General features: G+C 35.8%; 1 protein-coding gene across 3 annotated transcripts in view; it reads left to right on the forward strand.

The window, feature by feature from the left end:
- The window catches only part of FNBP1L (formin binding protein 1-like), a 54,867-nt gene that overhangs the window by 20,054 nt on the left and 16,148 nt on the right, over nt 1-18,665 (forward strand). For all 3 annotated transcript variants that reach the window (XM_014939022.1, XM_014939021.1, XM_014939023.1), the window contains exons 2-5: nt 9,655-9,770; nt 15,993-16,046; nt 17,517-17,664; nt 18,072-18,134. In XM_014939022.1, the coding sequence (XP_014794508.1) occupies nt 9,655-9,770; nt 15,993-16,046; nt 17,517-17,664; nt 18,072-18,134 (381 nt within the window). The remainder of the gene's footprint in view (nt 1-9,654; nt 9,771-15,992; nt 16,047-17,516; nt 17,665-18,071; nt 18,135-18,665) is intronic.

Genomic DNA, 18,665 nt, shown 5'->3' on the forward strand with positions numbered 1-18,665 from the left:
CTTCACTGCCAATACTTCACTGTTCTGAAGTATTGAACAGTGTCTGCTCCCATTTAATGGGAAGTAAGTGTGCTCGGAACAGAGCCTGTGGTGGTTAATTCTGTTAACAAATGCAGCCTTTCCTAAACAACAAAAGGCTAATGATTCATTTCAATAAAATGGAAGAGCTGATCAGAATACCTGTGTGTGGGTGTCTTACTCTGGGTGATTCAGAAGAGCAAATATTTGTTGATAATCTGTATAGTACAGTTGTATCTTTTGAATATCAATTGCAACAAATGTAAGGTATATGCCTTCATCTAAATCTGTAGATTTGTCTATATCTACCTGATAATAGCACTGGGAAATACCTTCTTATATTCCAATTGCATTCAGTGGATGTTCCTACATTAAAAATAGAGGGAGCAGCTGAAACAGCTTATCAGAGCTGTGCTGGACCTTTGTGTCTGTATTTAAAGGTAAGAGGTTAACGTTTACTGGAAGATCCAATATATATTATTTAAGTACCAAGTTCTTGTAGGTTTGCTAGGTATTTTAATTACACCTATTGTGAGAAGTGATCTAAAAGTTAACACTGTGATATGTTTGTTTTATTCCTGTGCTATAAGTTTTATTTTATGAGTTTATTCTTTACTCCAATTCCTGTTTAGAAATAGTGCCATGAAAGATGCTTTGTTTAAAGAACTGTTGACTTGAATTTAATATTCTAAATAATACTTACCTTTATTGAATACATTTGAGTGAAGTTATAAGGGGTATATATAGATCTTGCTCTATGTGTGTTGAAATGGTGAAGTTCTGCTGCTGATATTCAGTGCTTTGATTCTATATAGATATTTTTATACTGTTCATTCTAATTGTCAGAATGATAAACAGTAGGATTCAATCCATACCAAACAGATATGTTTGGTTTTTTTTTTTTCTTTCTACTTATTCCACTGAGATAAGGCTTAAGTGTGCATCTTTAAATGTGAAACACCAAATTGACTTGTCTGCATGGGATTTGTGCACCCTCCTTCTTAAGCACTTCATGGTTTTTTAAGACACTTAAAAGTGGCATCCTCAGAAATGTCTACTTAATAGCTGAGCAGATAAATACAAGGAAGTGATATTTGGGTGACAAGGAAGTCAATGCTCTCCCTTCTTTTTTGCCTCCCCCAGCTGGCAGAAAGTACTTCCTTGTTTTAAATTTGTATCACTTGCTATCCCAGTCATCTTGGCTTTTTGGTGAGTTCAGAGCTGAGACTCTGTTACAGTTCCGAATTATAACATAGACTCTAAGTTATATGCAAGCTAATAGTTATTTAATAACCTCCTACTCAGGGAAACATTTCGTTTTGTAACATTGATACTACTCCCTTCTTTTCTTGAGCACACTCTTCTAAGTTCACTCCCTAGAGAGGAAAAACGCAGTGCATACTCTGCTTGTTATGATGCTGTGCCAAACTGGCCAGAGCAGGAACTTAACCCTTCTCCAAAGAAGTTGGCAGTAGGTAAGATCTCTTTCCTGTTTCTACAAGTTTTTAGAAAACAGATCCTTTATTTAGAATGCAAAAATGGATTGTCACATATGCAAGAACTAGAGAGTGTCAGGGCTGCTTGCTCATTTGTTCTCCTGTGGAAGCATTTCTAATAATATTGTGGAAGTATCTATAATTTGTAGAGAGGCATTTGTAAGTTTTTAAAGTTTTCAATAGTTTCACAATGGATTGTTTAGTCATACACTAAAATATTCACCTTACACGTTGAATGTCAAACCACCTAATAATCTTTTCTACTGAAGAAGAAATGATTCTTTATGTAATTTTTCAAAAATAAAAATCTTGCAACATTGTTTTCCAAGCCAGATCCTGTGTTCTTGCAGATTTTCTGCAGGCTAATGTTAGTCATGCAGTAAATGTGCTGGTTTTGTATAGAACTTCTGCTTCACATGAGGCTTATCATGAAGAGGCTTCTTGAAGGTGCCCAAATGAAGAATTCTAGAGATGATTCATTACCTGGACAAATAGGAGTGGTTGTTGAGGTGCCCTCTGTGGCAGCACGTTCCTTTCCCCTCTTGTCTTATCATTGGTGTTCAGCATCCAAGCTGTGAACTGTTGCAATCAATTTACTTGCTGGTAGAAAACTAACGCTGTTAAAGTCTCATTGTCAGTCCAACTGATCCATGCAGTGGCATGGGTGAACTAGAGTGCACAGCTGGAGTCTGTAATGCCAGTCTCTGATGTCTTTCCACTGATCTGCTGATGTCCAGATGCAGAACTTGATGCAGTTGTGGTTCTGGCTGCGCATTCCAAAAGCAGCCACAAATGTTTTTACTCCTGTTCTGTCTGTGGTAGATTCCTGCTCTTCCCTAGAAAATAAATGTGTCTGTCACACCTATGAAGTTGTTAGTGCCGAACGAGACGTCTCCTGCCAGACCTGACTTTCCATCACAAATTTCCAAATCAGCTCATTTGCTGCTGGTCTGAGGAGATCTTTAAAGAGCAAAATGTAGATTTGGTATTTCTCTTCCTCAATTGTGGCTCTCCTTTTTTAGCTTTGCTTTAGAAACCTGACTTGCTGTATGTTATCTTACAGCATGGCTAGACTTCTAGTGATTCAGTACCACTTTTGAGTTGTTTGCTCACTTTATAATGCAAACATTTTTCTAATCATAGAAATTGACTTTAAAATCAAAGTTGACAGTGGTATTGCTTTTTAAGAATATATCCAAAAATTTTAACAGGCAAATGTATTTTTCATACTGCGTCATGCTATGAATTTACTAATTCTGTATTGTTTAGAGCAAAGTAGTCTTCCGTCTAGCTAAAAGTAATTTTTAAATTCTTGTTGTTTTCCTTTTGCATATTAAGCACTTCAAGTCTGCATTTCTAGCAGAGTTTCTCACTTAAGTATTTTCAAGCTGTGATACAGTTTACTGTTAACAACAGTATCTTAATTTTTGCAAGCAAAATAGCTCCGTGTCCTGAAGGTCAGCTGACAAATTGTTTGTGGAAGTTCTTCTTAAAATTATTTTTCCTTTTCATGTCTCAAAAAAACTAGTAGATTTTCTTCCTACTGTCCTGCCTGTACAGTCTGTACTGAGCTTCTGTTTTAATATGAAGTGCAAATGGGAAGTATTGTTTAGCTTACGTATAAGTACCTGTAACTTTTTTTTTCATCTTAATCTCTGTGTGCCTCTGTTTTATTTCCAGTGCAGCTATGGCTTTTGATGTTGCTGCTCTGAACCTTCTCATTGATACTAATCTTCTACTCTATAAAATACTTAGCCTTTGAGTTTGCTCACAGCCACATTTTTTTCACTCAACTTTAATACATAGATTGTTTTCAGAGAGGAATGAGGTATAATTAATAATAAATAATAGTCTGGAAGCTACAATCCAGAACTTGTAAAAGGCAGAAAAGCAAGATGCTTTCTGTTTTATTTTTAATATAGAAACAGCTCTTTGTTAGTTTTTAGATATAAAACTAACAGGATGTTTAATTAAAAATAAGCTACTGTTTAGCTGGAAGCAGTTCTTGTCCGATTGTTATGAAGAAGCCCATTGCAGTTGTAAGAAAAAAAGAAAGACCAGAAGACCAAATTGACAATTATGAAGACAAGCAGGCAGGAAGAAAGAGAAGTGATAATCGGTTCAGACAGTAAAATAGAAGAACTATTATCCTAGGATAGAAAAGGAAGCAGGAATGCATAAAGAGAGAGACAAAAGTCGAAAACAAAAACAGTTAGGCACTGAAGAGGTTTCAGAGATCAGAAAAACTGAAATGTATTGTTAGAAGTAGATTAAGTGTAACATACTCTAATTAAAATACAATTTTAAAATCTAATTTGTCCTGAAGACAAATAGGGAAAGGTAGGCTATACTGGTAACTTCTCATTAATATATTTATGTCCCGTTATGGTTCCCATAATTTTTAGTGTAGCACATATAGTTCTTTGCACGAACACTGCAAGTGTTTTTTTTTATAATAGATTAATTTACCTGGAGTAATCTCAATGATGTAAAGTGTTGCATCATTTGAACTTAATTCCAGCCCTTGATCTTTACTTTAGCAAAAAAGAAAAAAGCAAGCTGCATAATGTTTCATAGGAACACCAGATATTTCAGGAGAAGAATGATAAAATCTTAATATGTGAAGTAGTCTCTTTATAATGTTTTGTAACTTGAAATATTTTAGCTTCTTGAATAGAGTTGGGCCTTTTTTCTTCTGTAGTACTGCTGATGCAGGAAGGAAGGACATTATGCAGAATTTGACCTATCATTTAAATTTATCCATAATTCAGGTTCATTTGAGAAGCCCTCATGGGCTTTAATTGAGTAAACAAGAACTGCTGTGATCAATATTGAGTTAGATAATCAGCAACATTTTCTCAGTTGGATTACTGTGGACTTGCAGTTGTGTGGTTAAGTAATTTGTTGCTTTTCCTAAAGTGCTAATAAAATACATTTCTATCCACAAATGCACTTTGCAGTTTGATGCCTAATGTTTGGGGTTTTTTACCTAATCAAGACCTGATTTCTGCTTTTCTGTGCTGTGAACGTTTTCTTTGAGGAATCCCATTAGGGCATAGAATATATTTCCCTATATTGGACTACATTAGTGTTAAGAATTTAGCAAAATATGGGATTGAGTTTTTAATCTCCCACTCACTGAATTGGAAGCTTAGACTGGCGAAGCTATGCAGCATGGAGAACAAGGAATTGGGGGAAAAAAGTAATCTTGTGCCAGTGCTTCAGAACTGCAAATAAGATAACTTGGGTAACTGCTGACTAAAGTGGTGGTCAGATAAAAGTATGGGAAAAAAGATGCACTATTGAGTTAAAAAAATATAAAATTATAATATTAAAATAATATTTTACAATAGAATTAAAGTAATTAATGCAATCATTATTTCAAAGAAAAAGTTTTATTAAATAATATATTTTAAAGATACTGCAGATATAATTAATTATAGTAATTAATTGAGGTAGGTTGCTTAGACTTGTAAGTTCATGTAGTTCTATGTTTAATGTGATTCTTAAGACTTTCAGCTGTGTTGTCTGGAGATCATCAAAATGGAGGTTAGTGAAATGGAGACTAATTAGCAGTTTGATGTTGATGCAGTAAACTAGAGTTTGTTGTAAAGGAATCATTTAGTAATTTTTTTTAATTTAGTAGTTTGTTTGGTTTTTTAACAGAATTTGATACCACAATCCTAGCTTTTAATGCAAGAAGGAATACTTTCCAAAGTTGATGAAAGCTGTGAACATCAACCCTTTAAAAATCTCAGTCTGGTTTAAAGCTGTATATGAAACTCCCATGTAAAATAGTGTCTGGACTCGCTACTGATAGCTTTAGGAAGGCTGAAGGTTTGGTATTAATGCTGTGGCATTCCTTCTGCTCCTTATCCGTCTGAAGAGATCCTCCATGTTTTTCTTTTTATTGGTTCTTGAAGTTTGTTTGGGGAAAAAACATGTATCTGTACTGGGGAGGGCAAATACTGAGTTTTACCCAGGAAAGGCTGTTTTGTCTTTGGTGCAGATGTGATTCAGCCTGGCTCCTTGCCTGATGGTTCAGCTGCTGTTACCGTAAGGCTTCCTGGTATCTGCAAAAACCTGATAAGTTTAGAACTGCGTGCCTGAAGTTTTCATAACATTGATCCACGGTTCCAGTAAATAATCTGGAAGTAGAATTTAGGGAGGTAGCATTTGTTTTGGAAGAATCTATATTGACACAATACAAACTTTTTGTGAAGTGTCAGATTTGTTTGTTTATAATGTAGAGACTTTGGACTACATTCCAGCTTTTCAGTGGGCAGTTTCTACTTATGGCCACCACCCATTAGCTGACACTAATCAGTTTAATAATAGTCAGCTGCAGTTTTAATGAAGTTTTTTACAAAAATTGCCTGCTCAGCTGCTAAGAGGTGTGGGGAGTTACTACACAAACAGCAATGTATATTTGCCTTGGAATATTGTTGAGAAAATACTTTGCTATCACGGTAGTAGATAGCCAGATACTATAGGATTTTTTTTTTCAGTTGCCTCTTGATGATCTTTAGTTAATGCAGTTTTCACATTTCTTATAAGGGAGCCAGCCAAATTAAAGTATTGATAAATTTATTTTGAAATTCCAGGTTTAAAATTTATTAACTATTTGGTCCGTTTTCTTCTCTGTATAGTATTGCCCATTTTTAATGCTTTTTTTTCTACTCAAGATACTGCTTGGCTTGACTTGTATCTCAGTGCATTAATATGATTTCCTTTGTAGCAGTGTGGAAGATTTTCTGCTTATGTTCCAGGATGAAAAGAAAACTTTTTGCATAATTGATGCCCAAAGCTCAAACATGGATGCTTCTGGAGAGAAGTTGAAACGACCATGAGTAAATTTATGACTCGCGTCTAGAAGCTTCTCTGAAAAGCCATTCCTTTCTGCTTATTAATCGATGTTGCCTTTATCTTTTGCTCATTTACCTTAGTGTCATTATTGAGCAGTGTAAGGTGATTTTTATGACTGTGAACTTTCATTCACTCATTTATTGTTTATAGAGAATTTGAAAAATTGTGAAGCTGGTGTGTTTACTTAATATATTCTCTTTATCTATTCATTGAGAGCTCTATTCTACAGTGCATAATTGAACTTAAGAAGACATGGTCAGTATGTCTAATTTGATCCAAGGAATCAATGTTTATGTGAGAGTTTATTATAGTGTTCTTATTCTGAAAACAAATTACAAATAATCTGTAGAGATATATATATATATTTATTTATTTCTCTTTAGGCTTCCAACTTTGGTAATTCATAAGCCAGTTTTCAAAAAATGCCTTGGTATTTCTTGAAAGTTGATGGGTTTTTTTCATACTTCATTCTAAGATAGTGCATAATATAATAAATGGCAGTGAGCAAAATGTTGTGAAGCTGTCTCACTCTTCAAAAGGGTGGGGATGTACTACTGCTTTTTTTTTGTTGTTATTTCCACTAAATGTGTACTAATGGCCTACTAAATTAGCATTTCTGATCCTTATCTAGGAGATCTTTAATGCATTCATGAGTAGTTTCATAGATATCAATAACGGTGGAGGAGCTGGACTAATGTAAAGGTCAGCAGAGTGGTGGGGGTAGCTAATCGATTTTAATTGTTTTCTCGTATGGGATTTACTCCATTCAGGTTGTTCAGTATGTGTTCTACACATGTTCTTCATATAGGGAGGGAATAAATTTTTTTCTTCCCTTGAGGGGGCTATGGGATAATCTTACAAAGCTGTCTTTGCACAGAGCGTACTATTTCTAGAATCGGATGAGGAATTGAGGAAAGGAAGAGTTTTTGGCACTCGGTCAGTGATTAAATGCTGTAAAGTGTGAGGGGAGTATAGCGTGTCAAATGTACTCACTTTTTTCCGTTTCAGTTTCATATTAGTAGCAGAGAATTAACTTTGACCAGTAGAGTCCTTTTTTGTTTGAACAAAATATTTGAAAAGCCATCCTCTCTGGTTACATGTTTGGAAACATAAGTAATGAGGTGTCCCTAATGCTAATGAAACCTTAGCAGCAAATGAGAGCTTTGTGGACTAAAGAGCCTAAGTAGGACAGCAAAGGCTTTGTTCTGCTGTGAACTGGAGGAAGTCAGTCCTTAATGGTATTGGATGTTGGCTGCGTGCCAAAAGCACCTTTTGGAAACTTCTTTTTTTATGCCAGGCTAATGTTGTCAAAGTAATTTCAAAAATGAGTGGAATATAAAATAGAAAGGCTTCTTGAGATTGATGACATATTTTTATGCACATATGCAAAAGTGGTTTGACACTGAAGTATGGGAACTGGCTCCCTCCTCCCACACACAAACAATGCACATGCAGCTTTTCTGAAAACAGTATCAGGAACCTCACTTTATTTGATGAAAGATATTTAATGTGGAAATGTCCAGTTAGTGTAAAGTGGGTGCATCATAACAACATGAGATACAGGCCATGCTTTCCCAGATATATTAAAATCTTGTCTTTAGTCCCTCTCCTGTCTCTTGGCTGTTTATATGGTTCTCATGGTGAAACAGATCAGGGAAAGAGGTTGTGTTCCTGGTGGAGAGAATGATGGAGAGGCAGGAGCACGTGCCTGGTTGTGGAACAGGGTGGGTGCTTTTGGTTGGTAGTTCTTGCATGCCATTGGATTGATGTGTTCAAGGCAGTAACGGCCATGGTTGGTAGTCCATGGTGTAGGGCACTAAGAGCCGCAAGGCAAGATTTGAGAACAACCTTAATCCTACTATGTTCTTTTTTTATTGTTTTGTTGGTTGTATATAGTTGTGTTATCTTGGTGTCTCTTTTAGTGAAGACATTTTCCTTGAGTCTTAAGCTCTGCAGCATTTTATGGCATTTTTTGATTTTATTTCAGATCATCCTATTACATGCTGAAATTGAACTTAAATTGCTAATACTAGAGGTTGACATAATTTGTTAGGTTCAGGCAAGCTACTCAATCTGCAAGACACAGCTTCTGATAAATATCCCTCTCAGTTTTGTGTTAAGTTAAATAAACACTGACTTTAAACACTTTCTTTAGCTTTTTTTTTTTTTTGTACTTTTTATTTTCTTAATTTACCGTGAAATGTATTTGGATTCAGCATAAACAGGACACAAACTTTGATGTTGCAGTTGCTTGTCTTTTTTGATTACATCGTAAGCTGAAAATGCCCAAATTTTCCACTGTGGCAAATTTTTTAGCATAAAATACAAATATGTGCTAGACTAAAAGTATTTGCTAGACTGTATTTTGTACCTTTATTCATTCCTGCGCAATTCCTGGCCCCCACATTTCCACTTGTTTTTTGAATTTTCAACTTGTCCTAATTTGTGTATCCTCCACCTGTTGGTCAGTACAGAATACAGTGAAAGACTGATTTGAAGATGATTTGAAATACTAAAAATCCCCTACCTTTTTGTGGAAGCGTGGTTTATTTTAGACCGTTTCTCTTTGCTTCTGCTTTGCTATAACTTTCTAAATGGCTAAGGACAGGTTTGCTTTCTTTGGAATCTCTTGCTAGAGCTGATCGTGAAATGTGTATATAGATTTGCTTTAATAAATGTTTTTCGTATGCAACTACACCCAACTTTGTCATGCAGCTATAATTTGTAATATTTTTCTTTTCAGTGGGTAGTCATAAGAGTGGAAGTAATTTCTTTTTATCCAATGAAGTGACAACTTCTTGTGTTTTAAAACTGCCAAACACATCTCTTTTGTTGAAGATTGATTATTAGATAAAAAAGAGATCTATTTATTGGATAAATAAGACAAAGAGATCTCTTTGGTTATGTCTTTGATATCTTGGTGGAAAGATTCCCTTTTGAATGAAAGGATTTTTAAGGGGAAAAAAGCCCCATGTGTGCATTGTGAGAGTAAGCAAAGACTGCATACAACTTAAATTGCAAGTATTTAAAGCTGTTTTTACAGAAAGAGGTAGATCTGTGCTGGCACCTACAACTTACTGTTCTGGTATATGGCTGATATATATATATATATGTATACACACACACACGGCTGATTGATAACTTAAATTTAACTTCTATCCAAGTAGTAAGCATTCCCTCACAGCACAACTCATAAATAAATTACATGTTGTTTCTGGTGCTGCTGTGATTCTTAACTAATTCTGGATATTTTTGTTTCTTTTTGTTTTTAAAGGATCAGTTTGATAACTTGGACAAGCATACACAGTGGGGCATTGACTTCTTGGAGAAATATGCAAAATTTGTAAAAGAAAGGATAGAAATTGAGCAAAACTATGCAAAACAACTGAGGTAAGGATTTTTTCTTTTTCTTTTTGAAAGAATCTTAACTGTTACTTGAAATCTCTGTATCGGATGATAGACAAGTATGTAATATCGTGATTAATGACCATTTTTCATTTCCAGAGTGAATTAGATCACTACTTATTTTCATGACAGACAAGTTTTTCTTTACCAGTCCAAATCAGAAAATTGTCTTTGGGTGTGCACTTTTGCCTTCTTTCCTCCCTCTCTTCTCTCTCACCTTTCAAAACTTTGAACTTTAAGACTTAAATTTTAAAACAAAACCATATTAATATTTTTCCACTGACTCTCAGCATGTTTGTTGCAAAGTGCGTTATCCGTATCTACATTTTTGTGTGTGTTCAACCAGCTTTAAGCCTCTGCTGCTAATCCTATTCTCATGTTGAACTGGGAAGAACTATGCTACACTGTGTTAAAAAATCTGATTGAAATAATTGAGTAGAACTTGAGAAGGCAGCAGATCTTTCTGTCCTTAAAGCATGCTCTTTCTGTAGCTGGTCTTGTCCCTTTGGGGGACACTGTAACCCAGCCACCCTTTGTCTTACCTCTCCGGTTTACTATCTATTGGTGCTGAGTGAAACATCTTTTAGGTCCAGTAGAAATTTCCCATTAGGGATCATAGGAGGATCGTACAAGAAGAATAGCAGCAATGAAATGGCAGAGAAGCACATTCTTCAAAATAAAGAGGTGCGCGCAGTGCTTGAAGAACAAGATTTAAAATAAGACACTCCTGTGAACTTGGCCTTGGCAGTAATCTTTGCCGTCTTGAATTCCTTTGGGGATTCAGCTGAAGCTGCTGCCTGGCCCTTGTCAGGCTGAAACTGATAGCAGCTTCTCTCCTGTGGTGTCTTCTGTCATCTCATCGTTGGCACACTAGATTGTCAGCAGATACAGAGTTGAAGAATCTTCCTTTATAAATGCAGTCAGGAGCTCACAGCTGAGGGTATGGATGTTCTCTGTCTAGGCTGCTCATTTCCTTTTTCATGTCTTTATGAGTTTATGTTGAACGAATTGCATATATTCACCTAACATAATACCCTGTTACTTCACTGAAGGTTTTTTTTTCTTAAAAGGAAGGAAATAAATACCACTTTTCCAAAGCTGGTGTAGAAGAACTCCAGGAGGTAAAGGAAAGTTTGAAGCTTGCACGGCACTAGTTCACAGCCCAGTTTTGATTTGTTTTCAGTTGTCTGTTTAAAAATGGAAATGTGTTTTATTTGCACAGCTCTTTCTGGACCTTTTCCTTAAATAGTATGAACAAATTCCATTTTGCTTAATTTTATTTAAAGGTTCATTCCACAGCTAGCAAGATGAGACATCACATTATTACTCCAGGATTTGACTAAAAATAGGAAATCTTCTCTGTTCAGCATTTTACTCATTTGGGTGAAACTTTTTCTCAAAGTATCTTTGAAAAACGAAAAAGTTATGTCGAACACTCCTTCTGTCAGATGACTGGACTGACTGTCCATGTGCAGTAAGTATGACAGTTTTGGGAAGCACAGGTCTTGCTGCACACAGTTGTGTTGCACAGCGCATGCGTGCACTTACTGCCTGCTGCCAACCAGGGTCTGGACAGCACACACATGAGAGGGTGACTGATTTTCTGCCAGTAGACCAGTTCTGAAGCTACTCTTCCATATTCTTGCCTGTGTGTTCCTTGGGGGAGAGGTGGTTGTTAGCAGTGAACTGTCTTGTGATGACAACTTGATTTCAGCCATCATTGCTCTTGAGGACACTGACAGTTTTTAACCACGTAAAACAGTCATGAGGCCCAATGGGAGACTGAAATCAAGCAAAACTTTCACCTCCAGAAGAGTTAGCTGTCCTGCAGCTTGCTCCCGAGTAGTTTTGAGAGAGAAGATCTTGGGGATGGACTGTGGTTCTGGTGAATTTTAATGCTGGCAGCATGTGGCCTATGAGATAGATATTAGTATCTCCGATAGAGATTTCTAGTTTATCATTGTTTTTTCCTGTTGTAATGAAATGCAATCTGAAAAATAGTGTTGAGAATCTCTTCATAGCAAAGTTTATAGCTGAGATTTATTATGCCTTTTTTTTTTAGTAGATATATCAACAGTAGAGTGAGTGGTCATCTCTTGGTGGTTCGATGACTCTTAGTTCTTGGATGGGAGACCAAGAAAAAAAAGTTTTATGAGGGAGATAATGCTAGTGATGTATGGTGATATTTTTTTCTGTCTTGGTTTCAGTGTGGGCCATGAACATTCTGTTGAGGTTGTTGATGGATCGTATTCTCATAGACTTAAACCCAAGGATGAAAACTTGAGTGAATCTTTCATAACAGTTTTCACAAATTAGAATCTGTGTCCTGGCAGAAATTCAGATTCACTTTGTGTATACTCTTGTATTTTGATGAATTATTTTCTTTTACTGTCACAACTTAGTGATGAGACTTTCCCAGGTGCAACAGCTGTTTTGAGTCTTCTGGGAGATGACAAGTGATGCATGTACAGCATATGAGGAACTGTTTGAGTGAACTCACTATATTCTTACTGTACGCAGTTACGGCAGTTTATGGTGATGAGTAATTCCAGAAATGATAACTTGTGAGAGTCCTGTCCAAATATTGTTTTTAGTTTCCAAGTCATTCCTTGCTATTCTTCTTTGATAGGCAGTTCTTGATACTGAGAAAAAGTCTAAGAAAAACCGAAACCATTGAGGAATCCTGAAATGCCTAGGGAGAAAAAAACCAACCTGTCTAGAGAGCTTGTCTTGTCTTTTTCTGCAATATACTTTGTCCTGAAAAAAAAACCCCAGTTATAATTTCATTTTTGTGAGCTGACTTAAAGGAAAAATCTTAATTTTTGTGTAACTTATTGTGGTACCCCAACTATTGTGAAGGTAATTACAGGCTGTTACTGAATCACAAGGATGTGAACCACGACAAACATATTGTAATATACATTGTAGACTAACAGACTGCATTTTAATTATATGCCTCTTTAATTTGTTCGTATTTTATAATTGCAAAAAAAATAATAGATCTATTATGTGCCAAATTAGTGGGCTCATGGCTGAATTTTTAATTGAATTCTCAGATGCTGTTTTTTATCAGCACTGTTGCTTAAAAGGGGCGAGGTGAAGGTCTGTTTTGTTTACTTCCTAATTCTGGAGGTTCACTCCCTTTTTGTTCTGTCTGAAGCATTATGACACTTGAGAAGACAGAGTTCCACTCCCTGAGATGTTAGGCAGTAATACAAGTTATACCTGCAGTTACAGATGAAAATTAACACGCAGAATAAGATTTCTGAATTTGGTCAGCTTCTCTATTGTCAGTTTAAAGAAAATAGTGATGATTGTTCTTGAACTATTCAAGTATTTCCCTTTAAAATTGTACGTTGTGATATCTGGAGTTGGATAGTTAATCTGAGCAAGTGTATTTTTCATGTTCCTTCTGTGTACTATTGTATATAAGTGTGGCTTTCTTCTAAATAAAATATTAATGTGTGCACATCTTTTAAAAATGAGACGTGGTTACCACCTTTTTATATGTAGAATTTTGGAAACATTATTTAAAATGGACATAAGCTCAAATGTGAAGTTGGGGACACAAATTATTACCGTATGTTTTCATTTCTCAAATCTCTTCCTTTCATTGGAACTGAGAACTTATGCTGTTGATTGTTATCCAAATATGGATGTGGCAGGTTTTTTTCGTGATGTTTCTACAAGCCAAAACATATGCATTTTTAATGGTTCCAAAGATATCCAGCTTTGTAAACTCTTCAGTTAAAACTGTTTCTGATGACGTTACTAAACACGGTTCATGGTCATTGTTTTCATCCAGTCCATAATATTGATATGCAATTTCTGAAACCATCAGAACCCTATCGAAAGTATTACTTTACATATAAATATGAAATGCCTTTAAGCACTTACTGCATGCTTTTAGTAACTTACGAAAGCAGGTTGCAAAAATTGTTCCCAGGCTTGTTTGTAATACGATGTAGGAGCTGTAGAGGTTTAGTATAAGCAGATACCATAGTACCTGTGCTGCCACCTTAACACAAATTCTGCCATACTGATGTTGCTTCTCCTGTTCTTTATGTTCTATATAAATTGACTGAAGAAAACTTGAGTTGATAAATACAATTTTTATGCAAATGTCTGTAAAATTTTATGTAGATTTTTAATGTACATGACTAGAAATAATTTTAATTTATTAACTAAAGTGCTTTTTGAAACTTCTGGCTGTGTGACTGAGGTACTTACTCTCTTAAAGATCAGTACTATAGTCCAGGTTGGTATCTTACTGATGCTGACCCGAGACCAATTTATACTGAGAAGAGAGTTTGATAAAATTACAGGAGCAGCAAGTGGTTAGTTCAGTATGAAATCTGCTTCCAGATGGCAGTAAGACAGAGTGTGGTAGAAGTAGTCTAAATTGCAGCTCCAGAGAGCATTAAAGTGTCACCACTTTTCTAAGGAAGTATAGAGCAATTTATCCTGTGGATTTGGTTTGGTTCTGAATGTCTGCAATTACTTCTGCATTTGTCTTCTAACTAGTCCAAATTCATATTTGGATCCTGAGGATTAGATACACGTTTAGATAAAAATGTTAAAGAACGTTACGCCCCCTTAAAGTGTCAACTGGCTCCTCTTTGAAATGTTGTTTCTCTCTTCAGATCCACGCTCACACTAGCTGCTTGTCAACATGCATTTTTTCAAAGATTTAAATCCAACTTTTCTGTTTTTTCTAAGTGCTGGTGTTCACTTCTTGGAAAAGCCATTTATGCTTCATTGTTCATTTGAACACTGGCTTTTTCTTTGAACTTTAAATTCTGCATCTGCTTGTCATTTTGTCTTTATTGACTTTGATTGCTATACCTTGTACTGTTATGGAATCTTAAGTCCTGATCACAGTGTCTCAAAACTGTATGTTCCTGTGATTATAAGGTTGACAAGGTTGACTAATGAAACTGACTTTTAGTAGGAGAAAGGATTACATACTATTTTTGTCTTCCTAGAAATAGTAAACAGTTGCATTAAAAAATGAAACGGACAGAAATCAGCATGATAGTCAATAATATGTTTCTGACTCTTCTCTCCTGCCATTTTAAACTGTATGTTTTTAGTAAGTGGTTTCTTTTCCTGTTTTTGACACCTCTGAAAATCTTCCCTTGAAGAGGCTCGTGCGTGGTTGCTTAGCTACAGCATTGTATGCTTGTTATGCATTTCACCTTCTGAATAATAATAATGTGAATTTTAGGAGTTTCCCATTCATTAAGAAGGATTGAGGAGCAAAGCATGAATATAAGGGAAAATAAAACATGGGAAAGTTACTTAGTGAAGAAAATGTTTCTTCTTTTTTTTTTCTTTTGCTTGGGTTTATGCATTTTCCAAGCAAAACGTCTGCATTCAAACCCTACCAAGTAGAATGTTAAAACAGGCAGTGGATTCTGGTGACAGCAAAAAGATATTCTTGTTTTAACTTCAGTGAGAAAGTTCTTACAAGCAGTGTATGCCTGTGTTAATTATGCTCTAGGGTAGAATAGGTGATGTGGTCTGTATATTTCTTAAGGTGCTGTTTTGTATTTTATGAAAAGGAAATGAATTTATATCAGTGTTGTCAGAAATTGGACTGTGATACTATGTAAAGAGCTGGTCCCATGGATTCTCTTTCAGAGATCTTCTTGGTTTCTAAAACCTGATATTTACAACATTGGTGGTAGGGCAAAATGTAACACCTTTCCTGAAAGGAGATGCTCCCTCTTCTGTTCTGGAAATATCTGTATTGAAGATCTGGGGACACCGTGATTAAAACCTTTGACCTGAATGTACACTCAAAGCTTATTCAGTCATGGAGTTTTGTGCTCATGGGTGTAGCACACAGTGTGCGCTTTCTGTATGTTACACAGTCATCATATGTTTGCTTTTTTCTTGTCTGCTGGCTGCCTTTTGCATGTGTGAAAAGGATGTTAAATAAAGAACTCATTATTGTTTGTCTAGTCACTGTGCAGTAGAGGTTTTAAAATACTTGCATTGTTCTAGGTCAAAGTGACTTAAAAATGGAAATGCCATAGATTTCTGCCTTGTGTCATCTAAAGGATCCTTATAAGATGATAGAGGGAATAGATTTATTTCTTGAAGTAATTAAAAGTAAATAACTTGTTCATGCAGTTTTCAGTGTGTATGTCTTCTCAAAAGATACTCTAAAATAACATCTTTTTTTTCCTTCTTCCTTAATAGAAATCTGGTTAAGAAGTACTGTCCTAAACGTTCAACCAAAGATGAGGAACCCAGGTAAAAATGTACATTTCAAGTTCTTTGTATAAGAAACAAGGACTACAATATACTCTTTTTTCTCTTAAAAGATAAAGTACTTAGTTGGTTAAGACAACAAAAGAATTCTGCTTGGCTTCTTATAGTTCTGCTGTAATTCTTAAACATGAAACCTGAGTTTATTTCTATTAGTGTTTTAAAGTAGTAAACATGGCAGATTGTGCTTGCTCCCAAATTAACCTTCAGCTAGCTGAAAAGTTGGAAAGCAGAAGTTTAGTATGCTGTCTGTAGTCTGGTATATTATTTTTTTTTAGGCTGTGTTTTTTTGCTTAGTTTAGTGTAGTATTTCAGTGCATTTGTATGGCAATACAAATGTAGCTATACATTTGTATACTGAGACTTGAGCATACAGTAAATTGTCATGTTTTTGGCAAGAAGAGCTCTTAAAACTGCTGGCTTGCTTTCAATCCGGAGACAAAATCAGTGAATATCTAACTGTGGAGGAGCAATTTGCACTAAAAACCATTATGATTATTTTTCAGAGGTGTTTGTTCTGCTATCTGTGTCCGTAGCCATTTTTAATTTATTTAGAAAAACACAATGCTCTTTTCTTTAGGGATAACTTCTACATAGGAAAGAAAGTGGGCAAGTTTCAGGTTGCAGCCAGAGCACATGCTGTGCAGAGTGCCTGAGAACTCGCACTAGGATTTCCTCTGGCACTTTCGACTATTTAAAGATCCTGGACCACAGGGAATGGGATTTCTAGTGCTAGGGTGGCATTTGAATTCCCCAGATCCAGGCCTATGGAGGTGGCAGTATTCCACAGTTCACAGAGAGAAAGATGTCTGTTTTAATGTGGTGCCTGTTTTTTGTTTCCTTTCTTCCCTTCCACACACACTTTCTACCCTTTGCCCCTCCTCTTCCCCCCTTTTCAGTGCCAGCCATAGTGGCACCTTACTTCCAGCCAAGAGGTGGGCAGGCAAACAGGCAGCTGTCTCCAGAGCTGATAGCAAACTTGTTCTGTAGATCATCCATCGGGATGCATAAGAGTGGTATGATTGGCATGTTCCACCCTCAAGACTACCAAGCACATCATCTCTGCAGCAAGTTCAGCCTCCGAGCCCAGGGACGTATGTACACGTTCCCTAGCTCAGGCCTCTCAGTTGGCAGCTTAGGAGATGCCACTATACCACAGGGCTTTCCAGGTAGTATTCTTCTTCTTTCTTTTCCGTCCACAAAAATCCATATTTTAAAATGTATTTGAAGAGACATTGCAACATATAGTACATCTTAGGCTTAACGTAGGCTTTCCCAACTTGCGCTTCTACTGTATGTAATTCAATTAGCATTAAGATAAAGTTTACTGTAAAATACATGTGATTGTTTTTTTTTATTTGGCCAGGAGTACAGACTGTACTAAAAGAAGTCCCATTTTAAAAAAATGTCTCACTTTTTGTATATGTATGTTTGTGTGTGTGTGCTTTTTGTCAGGTTTACTTCGTGTATTGCCTTTTTTAACATCCTTAATGAGTTGAATGACTATGCAGGACAACGAGAAGTAGTTGCAGAAGAAATGGGACACAGAGTGTACGGAGAATTGATGAGATATTCTCATGATCTAAAAACTGAGAGAAAAATGGTAATTTCTATATTTTTATTGGATAATAGGATATCAAAATGGACGTGTCTTTTAATGAATTGATGTATTTGTTTACCCAATTAATGAACTTGGCAATAAGTAGGTTTCGTAATACATTGGTAAAACACATTTAAAGTTATTCCGTATTTTTATGTATAGTTATTAAATGTAAAAATTAAGATTTTTGGAGAGACAGTGCTTACTGTCCAGTGTAGTTTTTTCTTTTAGCCAGTATAATTTTTTGTAATGTGGGGTTCTATTCTTACATGATTAGTAATGTCTTCCAAAGAGTACTGGTAACGTGTGGGAGATACTGCACATCATAGCGTGTCAGCTAGAGGAGGGACTAACTAATGGGAATAGTACTAAAAAGATAAGTACATTAAATTTATTTCTGGTGTTTTTAGCATCTTCAGGAAGGGCGAAAGGCTCAGCAGTATCTGGACATGTGTTGGAAACAGATGGATAATGTGAGTTTGCTTTTTTTTCCCCCCTAAAATAATAGTTTGTAAATAAAACTGTTGTCATCTTGCTTGCTTAGACTTTAATGTTTAGCTATATTACTGAACATCCAAATTGGACTTAGTAACACTCAAAATACAGTTCAATATATTTGTAGTTCCCTGTTTTAAAAACATCTCCTGTAAATAGCTTCTGTGTGTGTTTGCCTGAGTTTTGGCTTTTATCCAGCATAAAGGAATCTGTTTTTTAACATGGGTCGACGCTTCTTCGGTTGCTTTTCCGCAGGCTGCTTTTTTTTTAGAGAGCAATAGTGACAATTTATTTATATGAAGATGAAATACTAAGTCACTGTGTTTGACTTGAGTTTGAGGATTTTTTACATGAGGTCTATTCAAGGATGCCACTACAGACTATTATACTTTCAGGAGGGAGAATTCTTTTTTAACAAAGAAATGCAGGAAGTGAATTTCTGTAGAACAGATTATAACATCCTTTTTCTTGAGAGACATGCTTTTAAGGACGAGAAAATACAGAATTCG

This window comes from Calidris pugnax, unplaced genomic scaffold (assembly GCF_001431845.1).
Source record: "Calidris pugnax isolate Ruff unplaced genomic scaffold, ASM143184v1 scaffold18, whole genome shotgun sequence".
NCBI classification, from domain to species: Eukaryota; Metazoa; Chordata; class Aves; order Charadriiformes; family Scolopacidae; genus Calidris; species Calidris pugnax.